Source organism: Planococcus citri, chromosome 4 (genome assembly GCF_950023065.1).
Source record: "Planococcus citri chromosome 4, ihPlaCitr1.1, whole genome shotgun sequence".
Taxonomy (NCBI): domain Eukaryota; kingdom Metazoa; phylum Arthropoda; class Insecta; order Hemiptera; family Pseudococcidae; genus Planococcus; species Planococcus citri.
The window spans coordinates 59,903,491-59,930,441 of NC_088680.1; the positions used below are offsets into that span (position 1 = coordinate 59,903,491).

Genomic DNA, 26,951 nt, shown 5'->3' on the forward strand with positions numbered 1-26,951 from the left:
AGGTACGAGTAAAAATGGGAAAAAAGTAAGCATTACTAAAATAAGAACACATAGGTATGTCTAAGTATCTACCATTGCAATTGAAAAATTTGAAAATACAACTCAAAATCACAAAAAAAAAAAAAGAAAAGAAAAAGGAAACCGAATTCGAATCTGCACCCATTCTGATTATGATTATTGAACTCTAACTGCAATTATGTGATATGTGATAGGCTAAACCCGTTTTCGTGCGATACTTCCTGCCACATAGGGCGCATTCAAAACGAGAACCCTCTGCATGTAAACGTTCATGGCTTATCTTACTGCAAATGTGTTTGAATAGCTTGTTGCATATGCCGCATTTGAATTTCTTTTCTTCACTATGCGTCCTTTTATGATCAACAAGGTGGTCCTTACGAGAAAATCTTGTGCCACAGGCTTGGCAACGAAATGGTTTTCGAACAGAATGTACTCGCAGGTGCTGAATGATACTATGTTTGTAGTTAAACATTTTCCCGCAAACAGCACACTCAAAACAAGTGACTTCCGTATGCATATATCGTTCGTGCCGTACTTTATTGTACTTGTGCTTGAATCTAGTGTCACAAAAACTGCATTTATGGGGTTTATTTTTGTTATGAGTTGCTTCATGTTGAATGAGGTGGGATTTAGAAACACACCGTTTGTCACACTTTCGGCAGTAAAACCGCTGTGGATGTTTTCGCTGGTGTTTCGTCCAAACACATTTATCGGAAAACGTTTTATCGCAAATATTGCAACAGTATGGAGGTGAATCTCGCATCCTCTTTTCACTTTGAGTTCTTTGATGTTTAATGAGGTAGGATTTGTAAGGAAACTGTTTTCCACACTTTCGGCACTTAAACCGTTTCAAATGTTCTCGCTGATGCCTTGTCCGAACATGTTTATCGGAAAACGTTTTATCACAAATATTGCAACAGTATGGAGGTGAATCTCGCATCAGTACTCCTCCTACCTGCAGGAAAAAAAGAAAAGATTGAATTAATTTTGTGGTTGTTACCCTGTAGCAAGTTACAAGTTATGTTCTTTTGAATAATTGTGTTTGTGTAGCACTGTAGCCGATACTCATGAGTCATGTTACGCTGATAGATACGCTATGGTAAAATAGTATATTACTATATAGGAGGCGAAAGTGAACGTTTTCTGTCGAGTGCGAAGGGTGGCGGAACGAGCCGAAGGCGAGTTCCGCCATCGCACGAGACAGAAATGTTCACACTCGCCTCCTACATTGTAAGATATTTTTCTTGATATACGCTACGAAAGTAGAATATAAACGTTGAAATTCATATTTTCATAGGAAATTAGGAATTATTAAAAATAATATTAAACAGACAGAACTTTGATGATTGATTTGATGTGTTGTTCAAGATAATTGTAATCTTTTTGGTGTTTTTTTCGCTGTATTTCTGAAGTAAGTAAGTATGTATTTGTATCATGATGAAACGAAAACTTCGGCTGCGGAGATCAATTTGAAATGAAATAAAATAAGGATGACAGCTAGATTACTTATATCCTTTCATTTTATGAAGCTTTCTTCAGTTCAAGGCGAACTAATGTATGTACTTAGACTTACCTTATTCGAGTTTTTGTAGTTATACTTACAATCTTTATCAATATCACAATACAAAACAATTCTTCCCTACGTCTTATTCTTGAAAGAATTATGTATGTTGGAGAAATTTTCAATGCAACATCCGAAGTCTTCGTTTCACCCATGATACATACAATTAGCTATCGATCTTCACAAACAATGAATTGCGGTTAAATCAAATGAACTCGATCACCGCATAAAATAAGTTTGAAGTAATTTCAAATAAAGCAAAAAGAACACGGAAACGAATAATTATCACGAACAACACACTAATTAATCATAATGGGTGTTATATTTAGATTATTTAGACAAATTTTTTCAATTCAACATCCGAAGTCTTCGTTTCACCCATTATACATACAATTAGCTATCGATCTTCACAAACAATGAATTGGTTAAATCAAATGAACTCGATCACCAATAAAGCAAAAAGAACACGGAAAAGAATAATTATTACGAATAACACACTAATTAATCATAATGGGTGTTATATTTAGATTATTTAGACAAATTTCGAGTCTGAGTGAGTGAGAAGTCTGTGTTACGTACTACTCGCCACTCCGTTTCTCGATAAAACTGATAACGTTCGTTTACGTTTCTAGGGAGATAATCTGCTACATTACCTCCCGCTCGCTAATCGCTCGGCGGACAAATTAGCGATTCTCTCCCTTAAAAACGTAAAATATTTTATGGAACTGGGGAGATAATGTGACTTTCAACCATTTTGAGTTACTTCCCTCGCTTCGCTCGGGAAATAAACCTCAAAATTCGTTGAAGATCACATTATCTCCCTAGTTGCATAATATACTATTACGTACTCGATGTACTCGTACTTGATGCGTTCGTGCGTTCTTTTCATCTCAGTGAGACGAAAAAGCGTTCTTTTCGTCTCACTGAGATGAAAAGAAACAGTCGCGTAATATCAATGAGTTTCGCACGTTATCGAACGACAGATATTCTACAGTTTCGTAGCGTGTATCAAGAAATAGTAGGTAGTATAATAGTCGTAAGTATGACAATTCTGCTTACTCTTCTTAACATACTGCAATGGGCTTTCCATCTCCGTTTGATGAAATTGAAACCTACTGGAGGCCCGAAAACGACTTAAAATCTACCTGAAGTTGACTTCGTAGCGTATTGAAATATGTGAGTTTGCAGAATGAATTTTAGCTTTCAAACTCCATTTAATGAAATTTTGTGGGAATTTCAAGTTTCAAAAATCTACTGGAGGCTGCAGAACTGCTCAAAACGGTTTGAAACCGTTTTCAATCGATTTGGCATGTTGAAAATAGGGTATGACCAAAATTTCAGCTTTCTTGGTCAATTTTGTAAAATATTGAATTTTTTTCATCATTTTTGGCTTAAAACTTGATGTTTAAAAATTCGTCAAAAATCGAAAACTGCACTTTAGCACATGAAATTTTGGTTGGTGATAGTTTATTACACTCCCTTTCGATCTAGCTTTGTTGAGTTCAAAAAATTTTGTGCGAGTCCTATTGAAAAACAAAATCTGCGATCTCGGCTGACCTGTCAATCAAAATTGTCGCCATTTTGTAAGTAGTGCCACTTTTTTTTAGGACAAGAGTTAGAAATGTTCCTGAGGACTCCCCCTTTGAGAAAAAAATTGTCCCGAAAGATTGACGTTGGGGGGGGGGGTGCAATAGATCCTTATGCGGGCTCCCCGACTATAGGCAAACATATCTACATAGACTTACAATTAGTATGGGTTGCACATTTTATTGGATAAGTAAATACAATTTCTGCAACCCTATTATACCTAGTTATTACCCGTTTTTTCAACATGAAGATATCCTATTCTCTGAAAAAGTGAAAACCAAACTGCAAATAGGTGTAGAATGTAATGATCAACGCTACTAACTTTTAATTAAATTATTTTGCCTTCTGTTAAATAAATTATACATTAGGTATCGGGTAGAAATGAATAAAAATACGTACCTACCTATGATATTGAGATAAGAACACATAGGTAGGTGTCTACATATCTACCATTGCAATACAAAGATTTGGAAACAATTTTTTGACTCTTTTGCCAATGGGTAGGTATCTACCTACATAAGTAAGAACTCAAAAATACAAAAAACAAAGAAAAATCGAATTTGGATCTGCATACATTTAAACACTAATTATTGAGATCTAACTACATCGAGATGATACTCGTATGTGATAGGCTAGAGACCTTTTATCGCTATATTTCTTGCCGCATAGGGCGCATTCATAACGAGGGCCCTCCTCATGTAAATGTTCATGCCTTGTCTTCTCCTGTTGATGTTTAAATAGCTTGTTGCATATGCGGCATTTGAATTTTTTTTCTTTACTATGCTTCCTTTGATGTGTAACAAGATTGATTTTCTGTAAAAATCTTGCGCCACAGGTTTGGCAACGAAACGGTTTTTGACCAGAATGTATTCGCAGGTGGCCAATAATAGAAGACTTATGGTTAAAGATTTTCCCGCAAACAGCACACTCGAAACAAGCGACTTCCGTATGCATATATCGTTCGTGCTGTAATTTATTGCGCTTGTACTTGAATCCTGCGCCACAAATTCCGCATTTGTATGGTTTCTTTTTGCTATGAGTTGCTTCATGTCGAATGAGGTGGGATTTAGAAGCACACTGTTTGCCACACTTTCGGCAGTGAAACAGCTTCAAATGTTCTCGCTGATGCCTTGTCCAAACACGTTTACTGGAAAACGTTTTATCACAAATATTGCAACAGTATGGAGGTGAATCTTGCATCAATACTTCTCCTACCTGCAGGAGAGAACGATTGAATTAATTTTGTGGATGTTATCCTTTGGCAAGTTACATGTTATGTTCTTTTGAATGATTGTGCTTGTTGTAGCCTATACCCGTGAGGCATTTTACGCTGATGGATACGCTATGGTAAAATTGTAGTATAATAGTCGTATATTGGGGTAGGCATAAGTCACCTGGCAAATTTGCAAAATTTGAAAAAAAATTCCAAAATTTAACTTTTATTCAATCACAACGCGAAAATGTTTAGTGTAAGTGCTCGAAATGGTCACCACTGACCCTAATACTCTTTAAATAATGTTTTTCGATGGATTTGACAATATGAGTGAGTATCATGTTGTCTTCATATCAATATGAAACACTACAGAAAAATGGAATTCACACATTTCACGAAATTTTAGTTTTTTGAGAAAAACTCGAAAACTAAGCATTTTAGAAAAAAACTAACGACATTATGTCGATTGGAAATTGAATTCTCTACAATTCCGCCTCCAGATCACTTTTAATGAAACCAAACAACTCAAAATTTTTTCCAAACATTGAAATTTTTCTTTATAAGAACTCATTTTTCCAAGAAATCTCATTTAATCACGAAAAACGGAACAAAAAGCACGGATATCACAATAAACATAGTCCCAACCGGTCGCGTTGCTAAGCAACGTTGTGGTGAGCGAAGCCACAGCAGTAAAACTGACGCATGCGCCGTTTGTATCGCCGCCAGGTGACTTATGCCTACCCCGTATGACAATTCTGCATACCTACTCTTAACATACTGCAATGAGCTTTCCATCTCCATTTGATGAAATTTTGGGGAAATTTGAACTTTTAAAAACCTACTGGAGGCTCCAGTAATTTTCAAAAGTCACTGGAGGCTCCAAAACGACTTAAAATCTACCTGAAGTTGACTTCGTAGCGTATTGAAATTAGTTTGCAGGATGAATTTCGGCTTTCCAACTCCTTTTGATGAAATTTTGTGGGAATTTCGAATTTCAATAAAATACTGGAGGCTCCAGAACTGCTCATATGCTCAAAACGGGTTGAAACAATTTCCAATCGATTTGGCATGTTTAAAATAGGGTATGACCAAAATTTCAGCTTTCTTGGTCAATTTTGTAAAATATTGATTTTTTGCATCACTTTTGGCTTAAAACTTGATTATTAAAAATTCGTTAAAAATCGAAAAATGCAATTTAGCACTTGAAATTATGGCTGGTGATAATTTATTGCACTACTTTTTGATCTAGCATTGTCAAGTTCAAAAAATTCTGTGCAAGTCCTAAGCACATTGAAAAGCAAAATCTGCGATTTCGGCTGACCTGTCAATCAAAATGGCCGCCATTTTGTGAGCAGTCACCTTTTTTTGAGGATAAGGGCTAGGAATGTTCTTCAGGAATACCCCTTTAAGAAAAAAACTGTCCCAGAGGATCGACATAGGGGGGCTCTTAGATCCTTATGCGGGCTCTCCGACTATAGGCAAACATATCTACATAGACTTTTTTAACATGAAGATATCCTTTCTCTGGAAAAGTAAAAATCAAACTGCAAATACGTGTAGAATGCAATGACCAACGCTACTAATTTTTAATTAAATTATTTTGCCAGACTGTTAAATAATTATACATTAGGTAGGTATCACGTAAAACAGAATAAAAATAAGTATTACTTAAATAAGAACACATAGGTATGTTTTTCTACCATTGCGATAGAAAAATTTGGAAACAATTTTTCGACTCTTCCGCAATGGGTAAGTAAGAACTCAAACACACAAAAAACATAGATACGCCGAATTTGAATCTGCACGCATTAAGACACTAATTATTGAAATCTAACTGCAATTAGATGATATGTGATGTGCTAGATTATGTTTCTGGCTATATTTCTTGCCGCATAGGGCGCATTCAAAAGGATGGCCCTCGGCATGTATACGTTCGTGCACTGTCCTATTACTTTGGTATTTGAAAAGCTTGTTGCATATGCGGCATTTGAATTTTTTTTCTTTACTATGCGTCCTTTGATGATCAACAAGGGTGCATTTTTGAGAAAATCTTGTGCCACAGGTTAGGCAACGAAATGGTTTTTGACCAGAATGTGCGCGCAGGTGGCGAATGATAGAACCTTTATGGTTAAACTTTTTCCCGCAAACAGCACACTCAAAACAAGCGACTTCCGTATGCATAGATCGTTCGTGATGAGATGTATCGTATTTGTGCTTGAATCTTGCGTCACAAATTCCGCATTTACATGGTCTCTTTTTGCTATGAGTTACTTCATGTCGAAGGAGGAGGGACTTAAAAGCACACTGTTTGCCACACTTTCGGCAGGGAAACAGCTTCAAATGTCCTCATCGCTGATGCCTTGTCCAAACACGTTTACTGGAAAACGTTTTATCACAAATATTGCAACAGTATGGAGGTGAATCTTGCATCAATACTTCTCCTACCTGCAGGAGAGAACGATTGAATTAATTTTGTGGATGTTATCCTTTGTCAAGTTACATGTTATGTTCTTTTGAATGATTGTGCTTGTTGTAGCCTATACCTGTGAGGCATTTTACGCTGATGGATACGCTATGGTAAAATTGTAGTATAATAGTCTTATATTATGACAACTCTGCATACCTACTCTTAACATACTGCAATGGGCTTTCCATCTCCGTTTGATGAAATTTTGGGGAAATTTCAACTTTTAAAAACCTACTGGAGGCTCCAGTAATTTTCAAAAAGTCGCTGGAGGCTCCAAAACGACTTAAAATCTACCTGCAGTTGACTTCGTAGCATATTGAAATAAGTTTGCAGAATGAATTTTGGCTTTCAAACTCCATTTAATGAAATTTTGTGGGAATTTCAAGTTTCAAAAAAATACTGGAGGCTGCAGAACTGCTCAAAACGGTATGAAACAGTTTACAATTGATTTGGCATGTCAAAAATAGAGTATGACCAAAATTTCAGCTTTCTTTGTCAATTTAGTAAAATTTTGATTTTTTAAAAATCATTTTTGGCTTAAAACTTGATTTTCAAAAATTCATCAAAAATTTAAAAATGCGCTTTAGCTTATGAAATTTTCACTGGTGATAATTTATTGCACTCCCTTTCGATCTAGCTTTGTTGAGTCCTATTGAAAAGCAAAATCTGCGATCTCAGCTGACCTGTCAATCAAAATTGTCGCCATTTTGTAAGTAGAGCCACTTTTTTTTGCGGACAAGGGCTAGAAATGTTCCTCAGGACTCCCCCCTTAAGAAAAAAGTTGTCCTGGAGGATTGACCGGGGGGGGGTTGCAACAGATCCTTATGTGGGCTCCCCGACTATAGGCAAACGTATCTAAGTACATAGACTTGGTCTGAGTTGCACATTTTATTGGATACCTAAATACAATTTCTACAACCTTATTATACCTGTGTAGTTATTACCCGATGTTCTAACATGAAGATATCCTATTCTCTGGAATAGTAAAAATCAAACTGCAAGTTGCAATACAAAGATTTGGAAACCGTTTGTTGACTCTTTTGCCAGTGGATAGGTACCTACCTACATAAGTAAGAACTCAAAAACACAAAAAACAAAGAAAAGCCGAATTCGGATTTGCATACATTTATACTAATTATCGAGATCTAACTACATTGAGATGATATGTGAAGGGCTAGGCAGTTTTTATAGTAATATCTCTTGCCGCATAAGGCGCATTCAAAACGAGGGCCATCCATATGTAAACGTTCGTGCGCTGTCTTATCCCGTTGGTGTTTGAATAGCTTGTTGCATATGCGGCATTTGAATTTTTTTTCTTTACTATGCGTCCTTTTATGCTGAACAAGGTAATGTTTGTGAGAAAATCTTGTGCCACAGGTTTGGCAACGAAATGGTTTTAGACCAGAATGTATTCGCTGGTGGCCAATTATATTATATTTATAGTTGAACATTTCACCACAAACAGCACACTCAAAACAAGCGACTTCCGTATGCATATATCGTTCGTGCTTTAATTTACTGTAATTGTGTTTGAATCGTGTGTCACAAAAACCGCATTTATGGGGTTTCTTTTTGTTATGAGTTGCTTCATGTTGAATGAGGAGAGATTTACTCGTAAAAGCACACTGTTTGCCACACTTTCGGCAGTGAAACAGCTTCAAATGTTCTCGCTGATGCCTTGTCCAAACACGTTTATCAGAAAACGTTTTATCACAAATATTGCAACAGTATGGAGGTGAATCTCCCGTCAATACTTCTCCTACCTGCAGGAAAAAACGATTGAATTGATTCTTTGGTTGTTATCCTTTTGCATGTTACAAGTACTGTTCTTTTGAATGATTATGTTTGTGTAGCCTGTATGAGAAAAACTGTTTCCTAGCTATTCGAAAAGCGAATTATCAGAGCCTTTTACATATTGTACATCTACCTACAGTCCTACATTTATGTACCTACCTACCTACGTACTTTTACATTCTACACCAGATGCACACATTACATATTGGCTGTATTTTATGAAAGGTAATGACTCAAGGGTATGCGTATCATGACTTATTAGGCTATTATTATGCATATCAAGGTATGAGAGTGCGTCAGCATAGTAGGTATGTATCTATCTACTTGATGTGAAGCGTACTCCTGTCTCCTATTCCACGATGGAGCTAAACACAATACACATCATTAATCAGAGGAGTATGTAAGTGTACTCACCTTTTTTGGAACACTGTCCGAGGTTTGTATAGTGGTAGCTGCACTAGGAAGTTCTTTTTTCTTTTTGGCAGAGCGAGTAGTCGGGCCCTCGTCGTCATTTTTTTGGCGTTTTGAGCACCCAGCTGAAGTAGAGGCATGCCCATTGCACTAAAATGATCAACATAAATATTGTGCTAAAAATGCAGCTGCACTAAAGCTAATTGACACCATACCAGTTACTCTTACCTGGAACACATTTTGCTCATCATTACAATTTGGTTGTTGGGTTGTCACTTGCACTTGTTCCATTCGCAGTGTTTGCCCATCGCGTGCTTCATCGAATTGTTCATTATTTGAATTGGTAAAGGTATCATTCCTACGCCTGTGGAAAAAATTAAATAGCTATAAATGTACCTATTGCAATGCTTTAATTTCCAATCTTAAAAGTATTAGGTATCGCATACAATTGACAGTTAATTTGAGGACTGACAGAAATACCACTGACAACCTCATCGTTGTCGAGCACATCCAAGGGCACATCATTCGTCGTTTGTGTCAGATCAGAGAAACAGTTCTGTGAATCTTTTGAGGCGGAATCTAGTAAACAATTTTGTGATAATTTTCAAATGAAGTACCACTAATACGAAATTGTACAGGTTAAGTTTTTCATACATTTTTTTGTTAGAATAAAATCATTCTACTTATTTATGCTGCACAAACAACCTATAAGTACTACTTACCCCCTTCAGAATGTTGTTGCGATTGCACTTCTGCGTTACAACGACCGTCGTCATTCAATATTTGTGTGGAGAGGGCAGTCAAATTTGGAAATTGATTATCTTCGTCAACATGTTCCACATAGGCTTCTGAGAAATAAAAATATGTACAAATTACATTAGGATAGAAGAAGCCCAACATTGTTCTTTCTTTTGAGAAATGAGAGAATCATTTACGATTTTGCCCCCTCCACCCTCCCTCCACCAGCCTTTCTGAACAGGTGAGCACTCGATTTCCAAAAATAAATACCCTTTTTTTTTCATTTTCTACTCGTATGTAAGTATATACTGCGTCTTTTCCCTTTTTTAATGAAATCATGACTGTGATGAACCTAGAATCTCCAACTCTGCCTTAACAACCCATATACTAACCTTTTTCGAAGTGTTCATTTGGTTGTGTCTCCGTATTACATGGACTGCTATTCGAATTTTCTAGGGAAGCCACAGTCGAAAAATTGCGATTATTCTCACCAACATTTCTGGAAGTTTCTGAGCGCGCAACTGAGAAGCAGAAATGCATAAATGGTAAGTATGTGTAAGCTTCAGGTTATAATTTAGGTGCCTTGTGCTGAGTATCTTCTACAACCTTCTTTAGAGAATTGCTCAAGTGGATCCTCCGAACTATGAAGGACATCGTTCGATATTTCTAGGGGAGGCATACTTGAATCTATGTATATGGAATAACCATCTTCAGCAATATTTTCGACGGATTCTGCGATCGCAACTGAAAAACATGGGAAAAGTTGGCATTTTATCAACTGATAGATAGCAAATAAAAACAAAACACAATAAATCATTAAAAGTTGATAAAAATTTTTAACTGTTCAGAATCGCTTGAAAATGCCAACTGACGATCTGGGTGATTTTTTAAAATAGATTTTGAAAAGTTGACGACATCAAACAGCAAAGTTTATAATTTTGACCACACTAGTGAAATTTTTTTTTTTTTAAATTTAAAAATTATGAGTACAATAATTGGCAATTTTTCTGATTTTAACGCGTTAATTAAGCGAAATTGTTCAGAGACAATTGAAAAACAGAATAAAATTTGGTAGATTTTTTAATGTTGACAAAATTGTTTGTACAAATGCTTTGAAGTTGAAGCAGGAAACATTACCTACTACATATGAATTTCAAAGTGTTAAAAATTACAACGGTGGAAAAATGGACTTTTTTCAAAAATATTTCGTAGTTACGTTAATATTTTATAAATTGCAATTTATTCTAAAAAACTGCCATCCAGATCAAAAAAATATTAAGTATTTGACGCAAAATAAACTCAGCTCGACTAGTAAAATTTTAGTGTGCGATGTGGGAAATTTTGGTAACAAGAGTTGGCCTTTTTTTAATAGCGATTTTGCCCCCCCCCTATGAGAAACCACTTGGTTCGTCAATGGTCACGTGTCGCAAATGAATTAGACGTTTTTCTCATTGTCTAATCAGAATGAAATGAGCGTGCAGATATATGTATACTATGACACAATTTCATATGTGTTCAATCATCCAATCCCCCTGTTTTTGAAAAGTTTCAATTTTGGCTCGAAGTTACGTAGTGTACAAAGAACGAAGAGGAAGTATCAACTAACTTTCTTCAGAATGTTGTTCAAGTCTTTCTTGCGTATTATGCAGATCGTCATTCGACACTCCTGGAAATTGAAGGATCGAGTCTATGTTATGAGTATCTTTGAGAACATTTTCGACAGATTCCGATTCCACAAACGCAACTGGAAAACAAAAACATATTAATGAGACAAAGTTGTTTCTTCTCTCCAAAAAATTTCAAGATGAACATGCAACTTGAAATAGAAAAAAATACAACGAAAAATCTAGAAACATTTTTAAAAAACATAAAAATAGGGCAAAATTAAGAACTTTGGAATTTTTTCTTTCACCTTGCTCAGGAGATCAAACAAGTATGAACCTACCTTTTTTTGAATGGTCTTCAGGCGGCGCCACGTCTGCGTTAGAAAGACTGTCGATACACTCTACTACGGAAAACATAGTCGAATTTGAGCCACAAGTCGCTTTTGTAACATTTTCGGCAATTTCTGTGCTTGCAGTCGCATCTGAAATTTATAAAAAATTTAGAAACTTCTCACCAATTGCTCCCATTTTGGTAAGTATAAAATTGCACAATATGCTCTATCTGTATTTGTACTTAATGTAAATACGTACTAACCTTTTTCAGAGTCCTGCTCAGGTAGTCGTGTATTTGTATTACAAGGATCATCGTTCGTCTTTTCTAACAATAAGGTAGTCAAACTTTGATGCTGGGGAGTACCTTCAATGCCATTTATGGCAGTTTGGTCGCCAGTATCTTCTGCTACGTTTCTGTCAATTTCTGCTGGTACAACTGTGAAAAAAAATGAATAAAGTTTAATCTCAAAATAGCTTCATCGCATGCAAATTATATATCTATAGTTCCAGATGAAAGGTGCTACTGAACCCATCCTATTCTTCATACGCCCTAAAATGTGCGAATAAGCGAGAAAATTCAAAATTTCAAAATTATAACCCTTCAATATACCCACCACGAACTATTTTAATAGAAAATATTTGGAGAATTCTCACTTCACTGTAGGACTGAGTAATTGAACGAATAAACTTATCGGATCATGAAGAGTAGAAGTATCATACGGTACTAACCAAAGCATCTCTCGTCTAGTCGCTCGATTCCTTTTTTCAATTCGGCTACAGTGTTTTCGAGAAGTAAACAACCAGTTCTTAATTTGAAAATTTCAGATCGAAGATTACCTAAATCAAAACCAATATGATCAAATCATGTTAGTCATCAAAGATGATAGTCGCGATGTAGCAAAGTAGGTAGGTACCTACTATGATAAAAAATTATGTATTTTACCTTGGACGACAGGGCTGTATATCGCATTTTTCGATGTATTTTCATTCAACGTTGGGTTGGAGATGTTGATGGAATTTAAACTAGATTGTAAACTGTTGCTAGTTGAAAGTCCGAAGCCGTGTTTCAGTTTTGGTTGCAATGTTGGAACACTACTTGTCTGTATCAATAATTTACGTTGAATCGAGATTCGATAATCGTCAGGTTTAAAATGTCTGTCACAAAGGTGAAAATGCGGTTTTATCTTGTCAAGAGGTAAGTCGCAGAAGGTAGCCCACTGCTTTCGAGTGCCAACATCACTTGGAAAACTAGAATTTTAAAATATGTCAATATATCGAATGCCTGCCTTTTGACATAATATCAAATATAGTAATATTTGTGATGAGTTGATCTGTTCATGTGCTCATCAAAATTATTCGTTACCCACCTAAAAAATTCGTTGGCTGAGACCCATCCACATACAACGCATAAGTCTTTTTCTTCGGCTTCATTCTCGAGAAGTTCACTGAAATAATGCATTTTTAGAACAACCGATCCGAATAAAACATCAAAAAGGCGATCGTTTTTCAAGCAAGTTTACTTACTTTTCTCGATGCAAACAAATAATCGGATTAAATTATTGGATATCAATAGTTTTTTTAATCGGATTCACATACCTTCTAAGACCAGATGTACAAGCATCGTCTCTGAACTGCCTCGAGTTATGGTTTGTATATTGATGTGAGGCAGAATGACAGCAGCCGATGTTATGCACTCGTCTCGCGGATTCTTCTCTCGAAAAACTATTCAATAAATTCATATTGATGAAGCATGAAAACTTTGATAAAACTACACAACGATTTTACTTTGTATCAAATTAACGTGATCCGAACAATCATTTTTCACTACTGAATAAATTGCAGCGAGTGCACACAGTCTTTTACACAACTTCTCGTTCAAGAAATCGAGCATAGATACGTTTGCAAAAGAGAAGTTCTCTGTATCACCTATGCAACCAGAATACAATCATCTTTGAGTATTTTTAACTACACTGTGCATGCGGGCACTGGCTGATTATCGCAATGATAAGAAGATTTACTAATCTAAGCACGTGAACCTGAACCTACCTATTTATGTACACTTCTAATGATGAAGTAGTGCACGATTCACTACCAGTTCTATTCGAACGTCTAACTCGTTCTGCATAATTCTGAATAGGCAACCTAATTCACACCAAGTTTTCATTTTCACAACCCTTCACTGGCTTCACTGCCTGTAAATGTTCATATTTTTTAAATAGGTACCTACCAAATAAACGCAACCCTACATAAATGGTTTCGTCCTTTGGTCTAAAAAATTGAAAAATCGTTTTCGACCACCATTTCACTCATTTTGAGGTGCATAAAAAATATATTTGTAAGGTGCTTCCTTTTCTTTTCGAAACCTGGGAATAAAGAATTGTATGAAAAAATTGTTTAGAAAATTATAGGCTTCCGAATTAATGTGAATATGCGAATTTTCCCTCTCGCCATTCTTTAAACATTCAGTTTTTTTGTGATAAGTAGGTCTAGGTACATACGTTGCCCCATCGCCCGGTAGTGATGTTATGCTTACTCCCCCACCCCACAGAAGAGGAAATATTAGTGTACAGTCTGAATAGGATTTTTCTGAAAATTACCAAAATACTTGGCGAAGTTTTGTTATAGGTATGTATTTGGTAAAGATAAAAATGACCATCATTCCCAATAAAATTGATTGAACGCCACAAAGTAGAACAAAATTTGCCAACAATTATAGTATGTAGGGTCATAAAACTTGTGAAATGGGCGCAGTAAAGTGACTAAAAATTGTCAGAATTTGGTGAATTGTTATTGTGACTCGTAATTGAACTCGAGAACAATTGTTTCTGATATTATTAACTTAGTGTCTCAAAATTTGAATAAAATACCTTATTGTAAAAATCAAAAGTACCAGTAGTTACGTTTTGTCGAATGATGAGGGACAACTAATAGCAAAAAAAAAAAGGATTCGTGAACGTGATTCATAGCTCATTGTAATGAGTCTCGAATAATCAATTGCAGCTAGAAAGATGATTTGAATCATGGATTATGAATCACGTCTGAAAAAAATTATTCAAATCGCAAATCAAATCATACCTATAAGTAAAATTTTTTACACGAATCATGATTCAAATTACGAAAAAACAGCAGTGGTATACTTACATGCCACTGTGCCAGTTTTTAATACATAATTTTTTTCATTTTTCCTGCCAGAATTTACGAATTTACATTAGAACTGGATCTCTTGTAATTTCACGGTAACTGCGTGAGTCAACCGAGAAGATGCCCAACGAGCACCAACCAATGTTATAGGTGCTCAAGTTGATTTTTAGCCTATTTTAAGCAACTTATTGTTGAAATGTTTGGAGTATTTGAGGCAATTCAGAATGGTCTAAAGACGTTGATATAATGGGGATAGGCCGCACTACCTAATAATGATATAGTGATAATTAATACCATTGGGGGTTAAATTTAGAAATATTCCTTAGGCGGGGAATATTTGCCAATACCTAGATAGCTCAGAAGGGCGTAGTTCGACTAAACTCACTATACATCATTCAAAGATGATATGTAATAAACAAGACATTGAGATGCTTACTATGTATACCTACTTATTTACAGTTTTGTACATAAATTCATTGGTTTGGCTATAATTTTGATCAATAGTATAAGACCTAATGAATTTCTGAGAGAGAAAGATCTTGCCATATGTGTGATGGCTGAGATCGCCAAAATTGAGACAATAATCTATTGATAAGATTTTACTCTAAAAGACATAACAGATAGGATATGCAAAAATAGGCACATGATAATATTTACATGAAAATGAATAATTTATTTAATCATCGTAGGTCACAATACCATGGTTGAGAACCTAATATTAAAATGAAGTAGGTGCCAGCACCACTTACTTGAACTATACACGTTTTCCATCTCTTCTATAGCCCACCTAATACTTAAGGGCGGCGATGGAACTTAACCAAAAGAGACACTTGTTACACTTTGCGTAATAAGGATATGCCCGGGTGCATTCCCCAACACGAAAAAGGTACACTGGTTATTAATTGATAGAAGATCAATTAATCTAAAATTATTAACTAGTACATATTAACCATGCGTGAGATGGCGTAGGTAAATTGAAGAACTATATACCATGGTCTCAAGAAGAGGCGCATCCATGGTATCTTTTAGTTAACGTTGATGTAAGAACCAACTATCACGAATTGCCGAAACCAAGTGAAGTTTGAGCATGAAGATCAGTATTATAAAGGAAGCGTAAGATGGTCAATCTCCCACCACTAAATGTGGTGGACCAATCACACACTTGCTAAGTACATTTACTTACACATAAATTGGAGAATATATGTGACTTTCCTTATTTATGTCCAAAATCCCTATCTTGGGCCATAAATGTCAAAGGCTCGCCAACCCTTTTATTTTAAGAAGGGTGCGCAGCCTTATATGCGTGAGTACATCGCGACTATATTTGTACTTAGCCTATTTCTAACACATTTCAGACGTTACCAATATTTTCAATATAAGGGGTTCATAATATAAGCACTACCTTCGGCAGGGGGGCCAATCTGCCCTCTGTCAACGTGGTTAGGTATTGAAGTGTGGTGGTGGGGAGGGGTGGTATGAAATAATTACTCACGCTGATTCATTTTGTTTGATAAAAAAATAATGATATTTTTTCAAAAGCTAAAAATTACAATTAAAATTTTTTTTCTCAGTTTTTTTAATTTACGAAAATTCTTTAAAGTTCTAAAAATCAAGTGCAGCACTTTTTTTATTAGTTATGTGTGCTCTTTCATTTTTTTTTCAAGTTTTAAAAAAAAGGCTCACAGTCAGAATATGAGATGCACAGTTACTAGGCAAAACTGCTTACTTACACTCCGGGACACTTTGTACATTTATGCACAATATATACATATGTGACCCGCTCTAACAAAACTGACCATTTTGACTTATTCGACGAATTTTCAAAAAATGATTTTTTCTCAAAAATCTGATCTTTGAACCCTTGAAATTCATTTTAAACATCATGTACTTAGTGGGAGAAAATCACTTTACTGGGAGAAAAATATTATTTTCCTGTCACTTATGCTGGGAGAAAATTATTTCTCCAAATTTCAGTCGCCTTATGTGGGAGAAAAATAATCTGTTGCTTTGGCGATGGAATTTTTCTCAGTTGCTTAAGTAGGAACTAGAGCTGAAAATGGTACTCGCTGACAATGGGTAACTATCGTATCTGTATCGTAAATTCTCGCTACTCACTAGTAGCGGGTAGCTAGTTGAAAAAATGTCGCACCAGTTCACGATATAACTAGTAGCGCATTGAATGCGTAGCCCATAGCCAGTGTACTGGCATGACATCATCATTGTCATCAATCATGTCAAATGTCAATCACACAAATGAACGACAGGTGTCGAAGCGTAACTCCTCCCACTTACTCATTATCAAATTTTGGGGTGCGTGCGCAGACCAAGTGCGAAAACATTCGGGTTGTACTCGCTATATGCTACTATCTATATCCGAATCAACCGGATACAACCACTAGCGGGTTTAGCCGGTATTTTAACCAGATACCGGTTAGCGGGTAGCATAACTGTTTTCAGCTCTAGTAGGAATGTATTTTTCTGTCCCCTTGGATGACAGATTTTAGTGACCATTTATGATGTAACAAAATTTTATTTTTCCGTTTATGGTAGTTTTTGAATTTTTCCCCCTCCACAATCATTATTTCGGAAACTATTTTTCGTCGAAACGGGGTCACATACATATGTAGGTAGGTATTGTATGCTGCACACATAATTGAAGTGTTTCCGATAATATTCCTCAATATAAGTTTATATGTTTGAAAGGGGAGGGAGGGAAAGTAATCTCCCTATGTAGTGATAGGTACCTATACTTGTGCTTGATAGCTGCATTTTACAAAATCATAAAACATGAAACAGGATGTTGTGTTGTATGATCTTACGAGTGAGTGAAGTTTCTAACAAACTTTGAGTAGTAATAATAATACAATTTTATTGGATAAGCAATTTCGACAACCCTATTTATATTACCCAGTTTTTCAACATGAAGATGAATAGGTATCATTTCTCTCTAAAAGTAAAATAGTCAAACTGCAAATCGGTGTAGAATGCGATGATCAACGCTACTAATTTTGAATTTAATTATTTTGACGCACTGTTACATAGTTAATTATATGTACAATTGGTATTAGGTAAAAATGAATAAAATTAAGTATTACTAAAACTAATTTTTAATTTAATTATTTTGCCCCACTGTTAGGAACATATTTATACATTTGTTTATTAGATAAAAATGAATGAAATTCAGTACCTATTACTAAAATATGAACACGTAGGTACATATTAGGTATGTTACATACGAGTATGTACATCCAGGCATCCGCCATTTCAATAGAAAAATTTGGAAACAATTTTTAGACTGATTCATCATGGCTAGTTAAAAACTCAGAAACACAAAAATTATGAGAACCCAAATTTGAATCTGTACACATTTAAAAACTTATTATTGTAATATAACTGCAACTGTGCGATAAGTGATAGGTTAGACCCTGTTTCTGGCGATATTTCTTGCCGCATAAGCTGCATTCAAAACGAGGGCCCTCATGTAAACGTTCGTGCCGGGCCATAGCTTTTTGGTATTTAAATCGCTTATTGCAAATGCGACATTTGAAGTTTTTTTTTCTACTATGCGTCCCTTGATGTACAACAAGGGTGCTTTTGTCAGAAAAACTTGTACCACAGGTTTGGCAACGAAACAGTTTTTGATCAGAATGCACTAGCAGGTGGTGAATGATGAAATTTTTATTGTTAATCATTTTCCCGCAAACAGCACACTGGAAACAAGCGACTTCCGTATGCTTATATCGTTCGTGATGTAATTTAGTGTCATTATGCTTGAATCGTGTGTCACAAATTCCGCATTTGTATGGTTTCTTGTAACTATGAGCTGCTTGATGTCTAATGAGGCGGTATTTTGTAGCAAATGGTTTCTTACACTTTGGACACACGAATGGCTTCGAATGTCCTTGCTGGTGTCTTCTCCAATAACGTTTAACGGAAAATGTTTTATCACAAATATTGCAATAGTATGGAGGCGAATCTCGCGTCAATACTCCTCGTACCTGCAGGAATAAAAAACGATTGCATTAATTTTGTGTTTATCATTTTGCAAGTTACATAATTAAGTCCTGTCATTTTGAATGATTGTGCATGTAGCCCTGTGCGTATGTAGATGTACTAACTTTTTTTGGAACACTGTCCGAGGTTTGTATCGAGGTAGCTACGCTAGGAAGATCTTTTTTCTTTTTGGCAGAGCGAGTAATACGGCCCACATCACCATTTTTTCGGTGTTTTGAGCACCCTGCTAAAGGACAGGCCTGCCCATTGCGCTAAAGTGATCAAATAAATGATGTTCTAAAAAATAATGTAATTGCCCTAAAGCTAATTGAAACCATACCAATACTCTTACCTGGCACACATTTAGCTCATCATTATAGTTTGGCAGTTGGGTTGTCACTTGCACTTGTTCCATGTGCAGTGTTTGCCCAACATGTCCGGTATCGAACAGTTCATTTTTTGAATTGGCAGAGGTATCATTCCTACGTCTGTGCAAAAAATTCAACAGCTATTAATCTATTGCAATGCTTTACCTAATATTCAATTTGTGCAGTAAAAGCATTAGGTATCACATACAATTGACAGTTAATTTGAGGACTGACAGAAATACCGCTGACAACCTCGTTGTCGTCAAGTAATACGTTGAAGAACACATAATCGGTCGCTTTTGTCGGATCAGAAAAACAGCCCCGTAAATCTTCTGAAGCGGGATCTACTGTAAACAATTTCGGGAAAATTTTACAATGAAGTACCTATAATATTATGAAGTTTTAGTCAAGTTTTCTTTATTTCTGTTTTTTTTTTTTTTTTTTTTTTTTGGTACAAAATCATTCTATTTACGCGGCACAAAGAACTTACCCTCTTCAGAACGTTGTTGAGACTGCGCTTCTGCGTTACAAGGGCTGTTGTCATTCAATTTTTGTGGAGAGACGGCGGTCAAATTTGGAAATTGATTATCTTCGTTAACATGTTCCACATACGCATCTGACAAGTGACAATGAGAAATAAAAATACAAGTTAAGTACATTAGGATAAGTAGGTATGTATATATTATGTAGGAGCCCATGCAACCTTGTTCCTTCTTTTGAAAAATGAGAGAATCGTTTACGATTTTGCTCCCACCACCCCTCCTTTTTAAAAAATCTATGAACAGGTAAGCACACAATTTTAGAGTTGTCATGCCAATTGAACTGAAGCTTTCGTACTCGCAATTTGCTCGAGCGAAATCGAAAATACTCGGTTCTGTTTTTGAATTTTATTTTCAAATGCCAAAAAGTAAAAAAAAAGCGAAAAAATTCCGAATTTTTGATTCATGACTTCAGTACCAAAACCTTGCGCTGGAACAATCCAAATTGTTTGTTGAGTACTTCTGTATATAGAAGCATTGTTTTTGAATACCTATTTTTTATTAAACATTCTTGTTTCAACTCCCCCTTCCAAAATTTGTTAAGACCATATCTGGCTAATTAGTATGAGAAATACTGGAAAGTGGGGTCTGGGGTAAAAAGTTGGGAAAATATCAGTCTCCCTCCTTCCACCTGGGCTCTCCCTCCAGGACACCGTCTCGATGACTTTTTTGGCACAGAATTAGCCGATATACTTAGTTTGAGAACGCGTATTAAATTGGTACCTACTAACCTGCTTCAGAATATTGTTCAGGTGCTGTATCCGTATCACACCCGTCATTCGACTTTCCCCCCAAAAACGTACTCAAATTTGTGTTACCAACATCTTTGACAATATTTTGAGCAGCTTCTACGAGCGCAACTGAAAAACAAAATTACTCCTATGAGCTGCAAAGCTGTTTTCCAATTATTTGATTTTGCGTTTTAATTACATATAAATGGTGCCAGAGAATGTCAGTTTTTCACTGAAAAATGAAAATATTATGAAATTACCAACCTTCATCAGGAAATTGTTCAGGTTGTTCTTCCGAATCTTGATGATCGTCGCTCGATATTCCTAGGGGGAGTATAAACGACTCTGAAGAGTGATAATCTTCAGTAACTTTTTCAATAAATTCAACGAGCAAAGCTGAAAAAAAATTAATTTATGAGCTCAAAGTCATTAATCCTTCTCAGAATGAAAAAATCCTTATGTTTCTCTTCCCTTCAAGTTGAACCTTATTTTTCAAATTTTCGAATCATGGTTTCTATAAAAATAATGAATGACTACGAATTCATCAGATCGATAGGCATAATTGGGTGCAAACTGCAAACTAAGTAATTTTGTCACCTCATTTTTTGATCGAGTGGGACCAGAAACTCAAAAACTATTTCATTTTATCATTTGTTTTTTCAAAAAAAATATAGACTCTAAAGATAGTATTTCGAGTAAACGGTGTATGAATATACATACAAATAATAATATAGTCTTGAGAAGAAGAAAAAGGCCACTTCCTCTGGAGAAAGGACACAAAAAGTTGATGAAATTCCAAAACTTTTTGCAATTTTAGAACTAGCCAGACTTAGGTGTGTAATTGGTGTCCGTGCCAGTGAAACAAGGACTGGACTACCTATTTGGGGATTCTCACCCCCATCCCCTCCTCTCTATAAAACCAACACTGTCTTAGGGAGATGTTGTTTTTAGAAGCAAAAAACACATAGGTACTAAATTATAATTTAGGTACCTTGTGCTGAGTATCTGCTACATACCTTCTTCAGAAAATTGTTCAAGTGGTTCCTCCGAAGTATGGAGGTCGTCGCTCGATATTTCTATGGTAGCCATACTCAAATCTGTAAAGTACCCATCTTCGTCGGCAACCTTTCCCATAGATTCTATGAGCGCAACTGAAACACAGAATTACACATAGGCCTAGATAAGCTCATGAAGCAAACAAAAAAGCTCCTGCAAAATTTCAGTGGGTGAAGTGGGAAATTTTGACATCAAAAGTTGGCATTTTTAGCGATTTTGTTCCCTCCCCTGAAGAAACCACTTTCGTTTGGCATTGGGCACTTGTCACAAAAGAAGCCTTGTTGTTTCTTCCCAGCAAACAAATTTTAAGATGATCATGCATCTCAAAATTGAAAAAAAAAATCGAAAAACATTTAAAACAACCATAAAAATAATGCAACATTGAAAACTTTTTACTTTTTTCTTTCACCCTGCTGAGGAGATCAGACAAAGTACCTTTTTTTAAATGGTCTTCAGGTTGCGCCGCATCTGCAATAGAAAGACTGTCCATACACTCTACTTCGGGAAACATGGGCAAGTTTGAGTTACAAATGACTTCTGCAACATTTCCGGAAATTTCTGTGCTTGCAGTCGGATCTGAAATTTAAAAAAATCTTACCTATTTTTACCAATTGCTTTTGTTTTTTGTTTTTTTTTTTGGTATAGGCACAAAATCGCACAATACACTCTGTCTTTATCTGTACTAAATATTAATACCTATCTACTAACCTTTTTCAGAATGCTGCTGCAGTCCAGATAGTCGCGTCATTGTATTACAAGGATCATCGCTCGATTTACTTTGGTGCGGGTGAGTAACTTCAACGTCATTTACGGCAGTCTCTACAAAGGCAACTGAAACACATAAATATACCATAAATTAACTGTAAAGTAAGAATATGGAGAAAATTTGTAAAATTTTGAAACGTTACAACAGAAAACAGGACAAGTTAGGTATTACCTTTTTCATAGTGTTTTGTAGGCAGTGCCTCCGTAGTACAAGAGCTGTCCTCCAGTGTTTCTGGAGAATGAATCGCCAGTCTTCGGTCGCGAGTATCTTCTGCTATGTTTCTGTCTATTTCTGCTGGAGCAACTGGAAACAAATGAATTGCGATGAGTTTAATCCCAAAGTTGCTTCATCACGCGAAAATATAGGTAGGTACATAGTATTTTCAGACGAATAGTGCTAACAAGGGAACCTCTTGAGGTGTCACACTCCGATTTGAACAGGACCGCGATTTTTGGAAAGAGTATAGTCTAAACCCCCCCCCCCAAACCAAATTTTCAGCTTCCCAAGTTCATTTTTCGATTTTTGGCGAATTTTTGAAAATTCAAAATTGACTGTTTTTGGCGATTTATGTTTTTTTTTTAAAGTACGTACTTGATCAATAAAAATGGTCAAAATAAGTTTCAAAACTAATATTAATTACCCAAATCCAAATTTAACCATTTTCAGCCATTCTGGAGCCTCCAGCGCGATTTTTCAATTTCTCCAGAATTTTGAATTTGCTCCAGAAGGCGTCAATATGAAGTTGGGCAGCTAAAAATCGAGTTGTATATTACACTCGACCTGTTTAACGAGTTTATCCACATTTGAGCCGATTTTGAAAGTGACACCTCAAAAGTGGTTTTTTGATCAGCTTTTTTCAAAATTAAAAAATCCAAAAAATCAAAAGATAACAGTTTGTGTAAAAATTTTCGAAATTCACGCGAATCGCTGTATTTTGTCCAAAACTAACCCCCAAATTCAAATTTCACAATTTCCAGCCATTCTGGAGCCTCCAGCGCGATTTTTCAATTTCTCCAGAATTTTGAATTTGCTCCAGAAGGGGTAAATATGAAGTTGGACAGCTAAAAATCGAAATGTATATTACACTCGACCTGTTTAACGAGGTTATCCACATTTGAGCCGATTTTGAGATTGACACCTCGAAAATGGTTTTTTGACCAGCTTTTTTCAAAATTAAAAAATCCAAAAAATCAAAAGTTAAGAGTTTGTGTGAAAATTTTCGAAATTCACGCGAATCGCTGTATTTTGTCCAAAACTAACCCCCCAAATTCAAATTTCACAATTTCCAGACATTCTGGAGCCTCCATCGCGATTTTTCAATTCCTCCAGAATTTTCAATTTGCGCCAGAAGGCGTGAATATGCAGTTGGGCAGCTAAAAATCGAGTTGTGTATTATACTCGACCTGTTTAGCGAGTTTATCTACATTTGAGCCGATTTTGGGAGTGACACCTCAAGAGTGGTTTTTTGACCAGCTTTTTTCAAAATTAAAAAATCCAAAAAATCAAAAGATGACAGTTTGTGTGGAAATTTTTGAAATTTGCGCGAATCGCTGTATTTCTTCAAGAACTATCCCCCGCAGCACAAATTCTACCATTTCCAGCCGTTTTGGAGCGAGAGTGACAACTCAAAAAACCACTCTTGAAGTGTCACTCTCAAAATCGGCTCAAATGTGGATAAACTCGTTAAACAGGTCGAGTGTAATATACAACTCGATTTTTAGCTGCCCAACTTCATATTCACGCCTTCTGGAGCAAATTCAAAATTTGGAGAAATTGAAAAATCGCGCTGGAGGCTCCAGAACGGCTGGAAATAGTGAAATTTGGATTTGGGGGGGTTAGTTACGGACAAAACACAGCGATTCGCGCATATATCAAAAATTTCCTCACAAACGGTTATCTTTTGATTTTTTTGATTTTTTAATTTTGAAAAAAGCTGGTCAATAAACCACTCTTGAGATGTCACTCTCAAAATCGCCTCAAATGTGGATAAACTCGTTAAACAGGTCGAGTGTAATATATACAACTCGATTTTTAGCTGCCCAACTTCATATTCACGCCTTCTGGAGCAAATTCAGAATTCTGGAGAAATTGAAAAATCGCGCTGGAGGCTCCAGAACGGCTGGAAATGGTGAAATTTTGATTTGGGTAATTAATATCAGTTTTGTGACTTATTTTGACCATTTTTATTGATCAAGTACGTACTTTAAAAAAAAAACATAAATCGCCAAAAACAGTAAATTTTGAATTTTCAAAAATTTGCCAAAAATCGAAAAATGAACTTGGGCAGCTGAAAATTTGGTTTTGGAGGTTTTAGACTATACTCTTTCCAAAAATCGCGGTCCCGTTCAAATCAGAGTGTGACACCTCAAGAGGTTCCCCCCTATCCTTCATTTGCCCTGAAATGTATGTACGAATACCTAAGCGAGAGAATTCAAAATTTCCAACTTAGAATCCACTATTCAGCAATATACCAACCAGGAACTCTTTTAACCGAAAATATACGTGTTTGGAGAATTCTCACATCACTGCAGGACTGAGTAATTTAACAAATAAACTTATCCGATCATGAATAATAGAAGAATCATAGGGTAGGTACTAACCAAAGCATCTCTCGTCCAGTCGTTCGATTCTTTTTCTTAATTCAGCTACAGTGTCTTCGAGACGAGAACATCGTGTTTTTAATCTGAAAATTTCAGATCGAAAACATTTTGTTTGCTGTCGACCTTGTTCAACTTTGAGTTTCCTCTTCCACGCCAATTTTTTCGTCATAGAAGGAACGTCATCGTTATAATTATTTGTGATACCTCCAAAAATCCTGCGGAATTGCTTGTTTAAAGCATCGTCGGTGGTATTAAGCATATTACCTAAATCAAAACCAAAATCATCAAATTACTTATGACTGTCATCAAAAACGACAGTCCATGTACCAGAGAATGATGAAAAATTAAGTATGCAAGTATATTTTACTTTGAAAGACAGGGCTGTACATCGAGTTTTTCGATGTATTCTTATCAAACGTTTGGTTAAAAATGTCGATGGTATTTAGACTAGATTGTAAGCTGTTGTTGATTGAAGATGCGCAGCCAGGTTTCAGTTTTGGTAGCAATGTTGGAACACTCATCGGTATCAATAATTTACGTTGAATTGCGATTCGATAATCGTCAGGTTTAAAGTGTCTGTCACAAAGGCGAAAATGCGGCTTTATCATGTCAAAAGCTAAGTCGCAGAAGGTAGCCCACTGCTGTCGAGTGTCAACATCACTTGGAAAACTGGAATTTCAAAACATGTCAATATGTAGAATGCTTTCCTTTTCACATGTTACTAATATTTTTGTAATGAGCTTATCAATTCATGCGTTCATCAAAATTACCCGTTACCTGAAAAATTCGTTGGCTGAGACATATCCACACACAATGCACACGTCTTTATCTTTCATGAATAACTCATCAATTTCGGTTTCAATTTCGTAAGGCTCACTGAAATCATACATCGTTATAACAACCGATCCGAATGAAACATATCAAAAGGTGATCGAGTGCAAACAAATTATCGAAATAAAATACTGAATAACAACGGTTTTTTAATTAGGTTCACATACCTTCTAAAACCAGATGGACAAGGATCATCTGGGAACTGCCTCGAGTAATGGTTTGTAAACTGATGTGAGGCAGAATGACAGCAGTCGATTTTATGCACTCGTCTCGCGGATTCCTCTTTCGAAAAATTATTCAATAAACTCATATTGATAAAACGTGAAAACTTCGATAAAATTACGCTAAGATTCTACTTTATTTCAAAGTAACGTCATCCGGACAATCATTTTTCACGACTGAATGAATTGCAGCGAATGCACATCTTTGTCTTTTACTCAACTTCTCGTTCAAGAAATAGTGCATAAATACATACTTTTACCAAAAAAAAAAAGTAGTTCTCTGTATCGCAAATGCAACCACAATACAATCACTCAATCAGTCTTTGAATATTCTTAACAACGTTTTGCATACGACCACATGATAAGAATGACTCCACTAGTCTAGGTACCTGAACCTATCTATTCATGTATACTTTTATCGATGACGATGACGCAGTGCACAATATTCACAACCGGTTCTCTCTGAACGTCTGAATTCGCAAACTATACACAATTTCAAATGATACTCACATTCTGCAAAAAAAAAAACTCTTTCTGCATAATTATGTACTTCTTAATAGGCAACCAATTCACACCAAGTTTTGCATTTTCAAGACCCTTCACTGTCTGTGTATTTTTAAATTTTTAAATTGGTACCAAATATGTAAATAAAACCCTACATAAATGCTTTCATCTTGGTCGAAAAAATTGAAAAAAATTGTTTTCGATCACTATGTCACACATTTGGAGATGCATAAAAGATATCTTTTTGACGCTCCTTTTTCTCTTTGAATCCTGGGAATGAAGAAACGAATGAAAAAATTGTTGAGAAAATGATAACACGAAAATAAACTGGAATGTTCATCATAAAAACCTACTCATCGTTCTCGACCACTAGTTCATCACACATTTGAAGGTGCACGAAAAATGTCTTTTTGGCGCCACCATTTCTCTCGAAATAAACGAAAAATTATTGAAAAAATCATAGAGTTCCTGATTA

The 26,951-nt window shown here is 35.8% G+C and overlaps 1 protein-coding gene across 6 annotated transcripts; it reads right to left on the reverse strand.

Moving 5' to 3' along the window:
- On the reverse strand, positions 1-26,381 carry LOC135843352 (zinc finger protein 551-like). Of its 6 annotated transcripts, none has more exons than XM_065361200.1 (15): positions 25,919-26,381; positions 25,698-25,796; positions 25,288-25,589; positions 24,921-25,184; positions 22,492-22,623; positions 22,263-22,385; positions 21,990-22,130; positions 21,515-21,649; positions 20,763-20,894; positions 20,499-20,627; positions 19,719-19,844; positions 19,437-19,575; positions 19,213-19,348; positions 9,055-9,201; positions 1-973 (listed from the first exon to the last, which is right to left on the reverse strand). In XM_065361200.1, exons 1-15 carry the CDS (start codon positions 26,059-26,061, stop codon positions 185-187), a joined length of 2,937 nt encoding a protein of 978 aa, XP_065217272.1. In that variant the 5' UTR covers positions 26,062-26,381; the 3' UTR covers positions 1-184. The 6 variants fall into 6 exon arrangements, with proteins under 6 accessions (XP_065217272.1, XP_065217275.1, XP_065217277.1 ...); XM_065361205.1 differs by lacking the exon at positions 1-973 and adding an exon at positions 6,561-6,820 and having other exon boundaries at positions 9,051-9,201; positions 25,919-26,365; XM_065361204.1 differs by lacking the exon at positions 1-973 and adding an exon at positions 6,561-6,824 and having other exon boundaries at positions 25,919-26,362.
- Between the last annotated feature and the right edge of the window lie 570 nt (positions 26,382-26,951).

Bases quoted from the DNA above. Each gene is read 5' to 3' on its own strand.
- LOC135843352 (XM_065361200.1), bottom strand. From the start codon at position 26,061: ATGAGTTTATTGAATAATTTTTCGAAAGAGGAATCCGCGAGACGAGTG. The intron at 19,576-19,718 runs GTAAGTTCTTTG...AATTGTTTACAG, and splicing joins TCAACAACGTTCTGAAGAGG to TAGATCCCGCTTCAGAAGAT. The intron at 974-9,054 runs GTGAGTACACTT...TTTTTCCTGCAG, and splicing joins CGGACAGTGTTCCAAAAAAG to GTAGGAGGAGTACTGATGCG.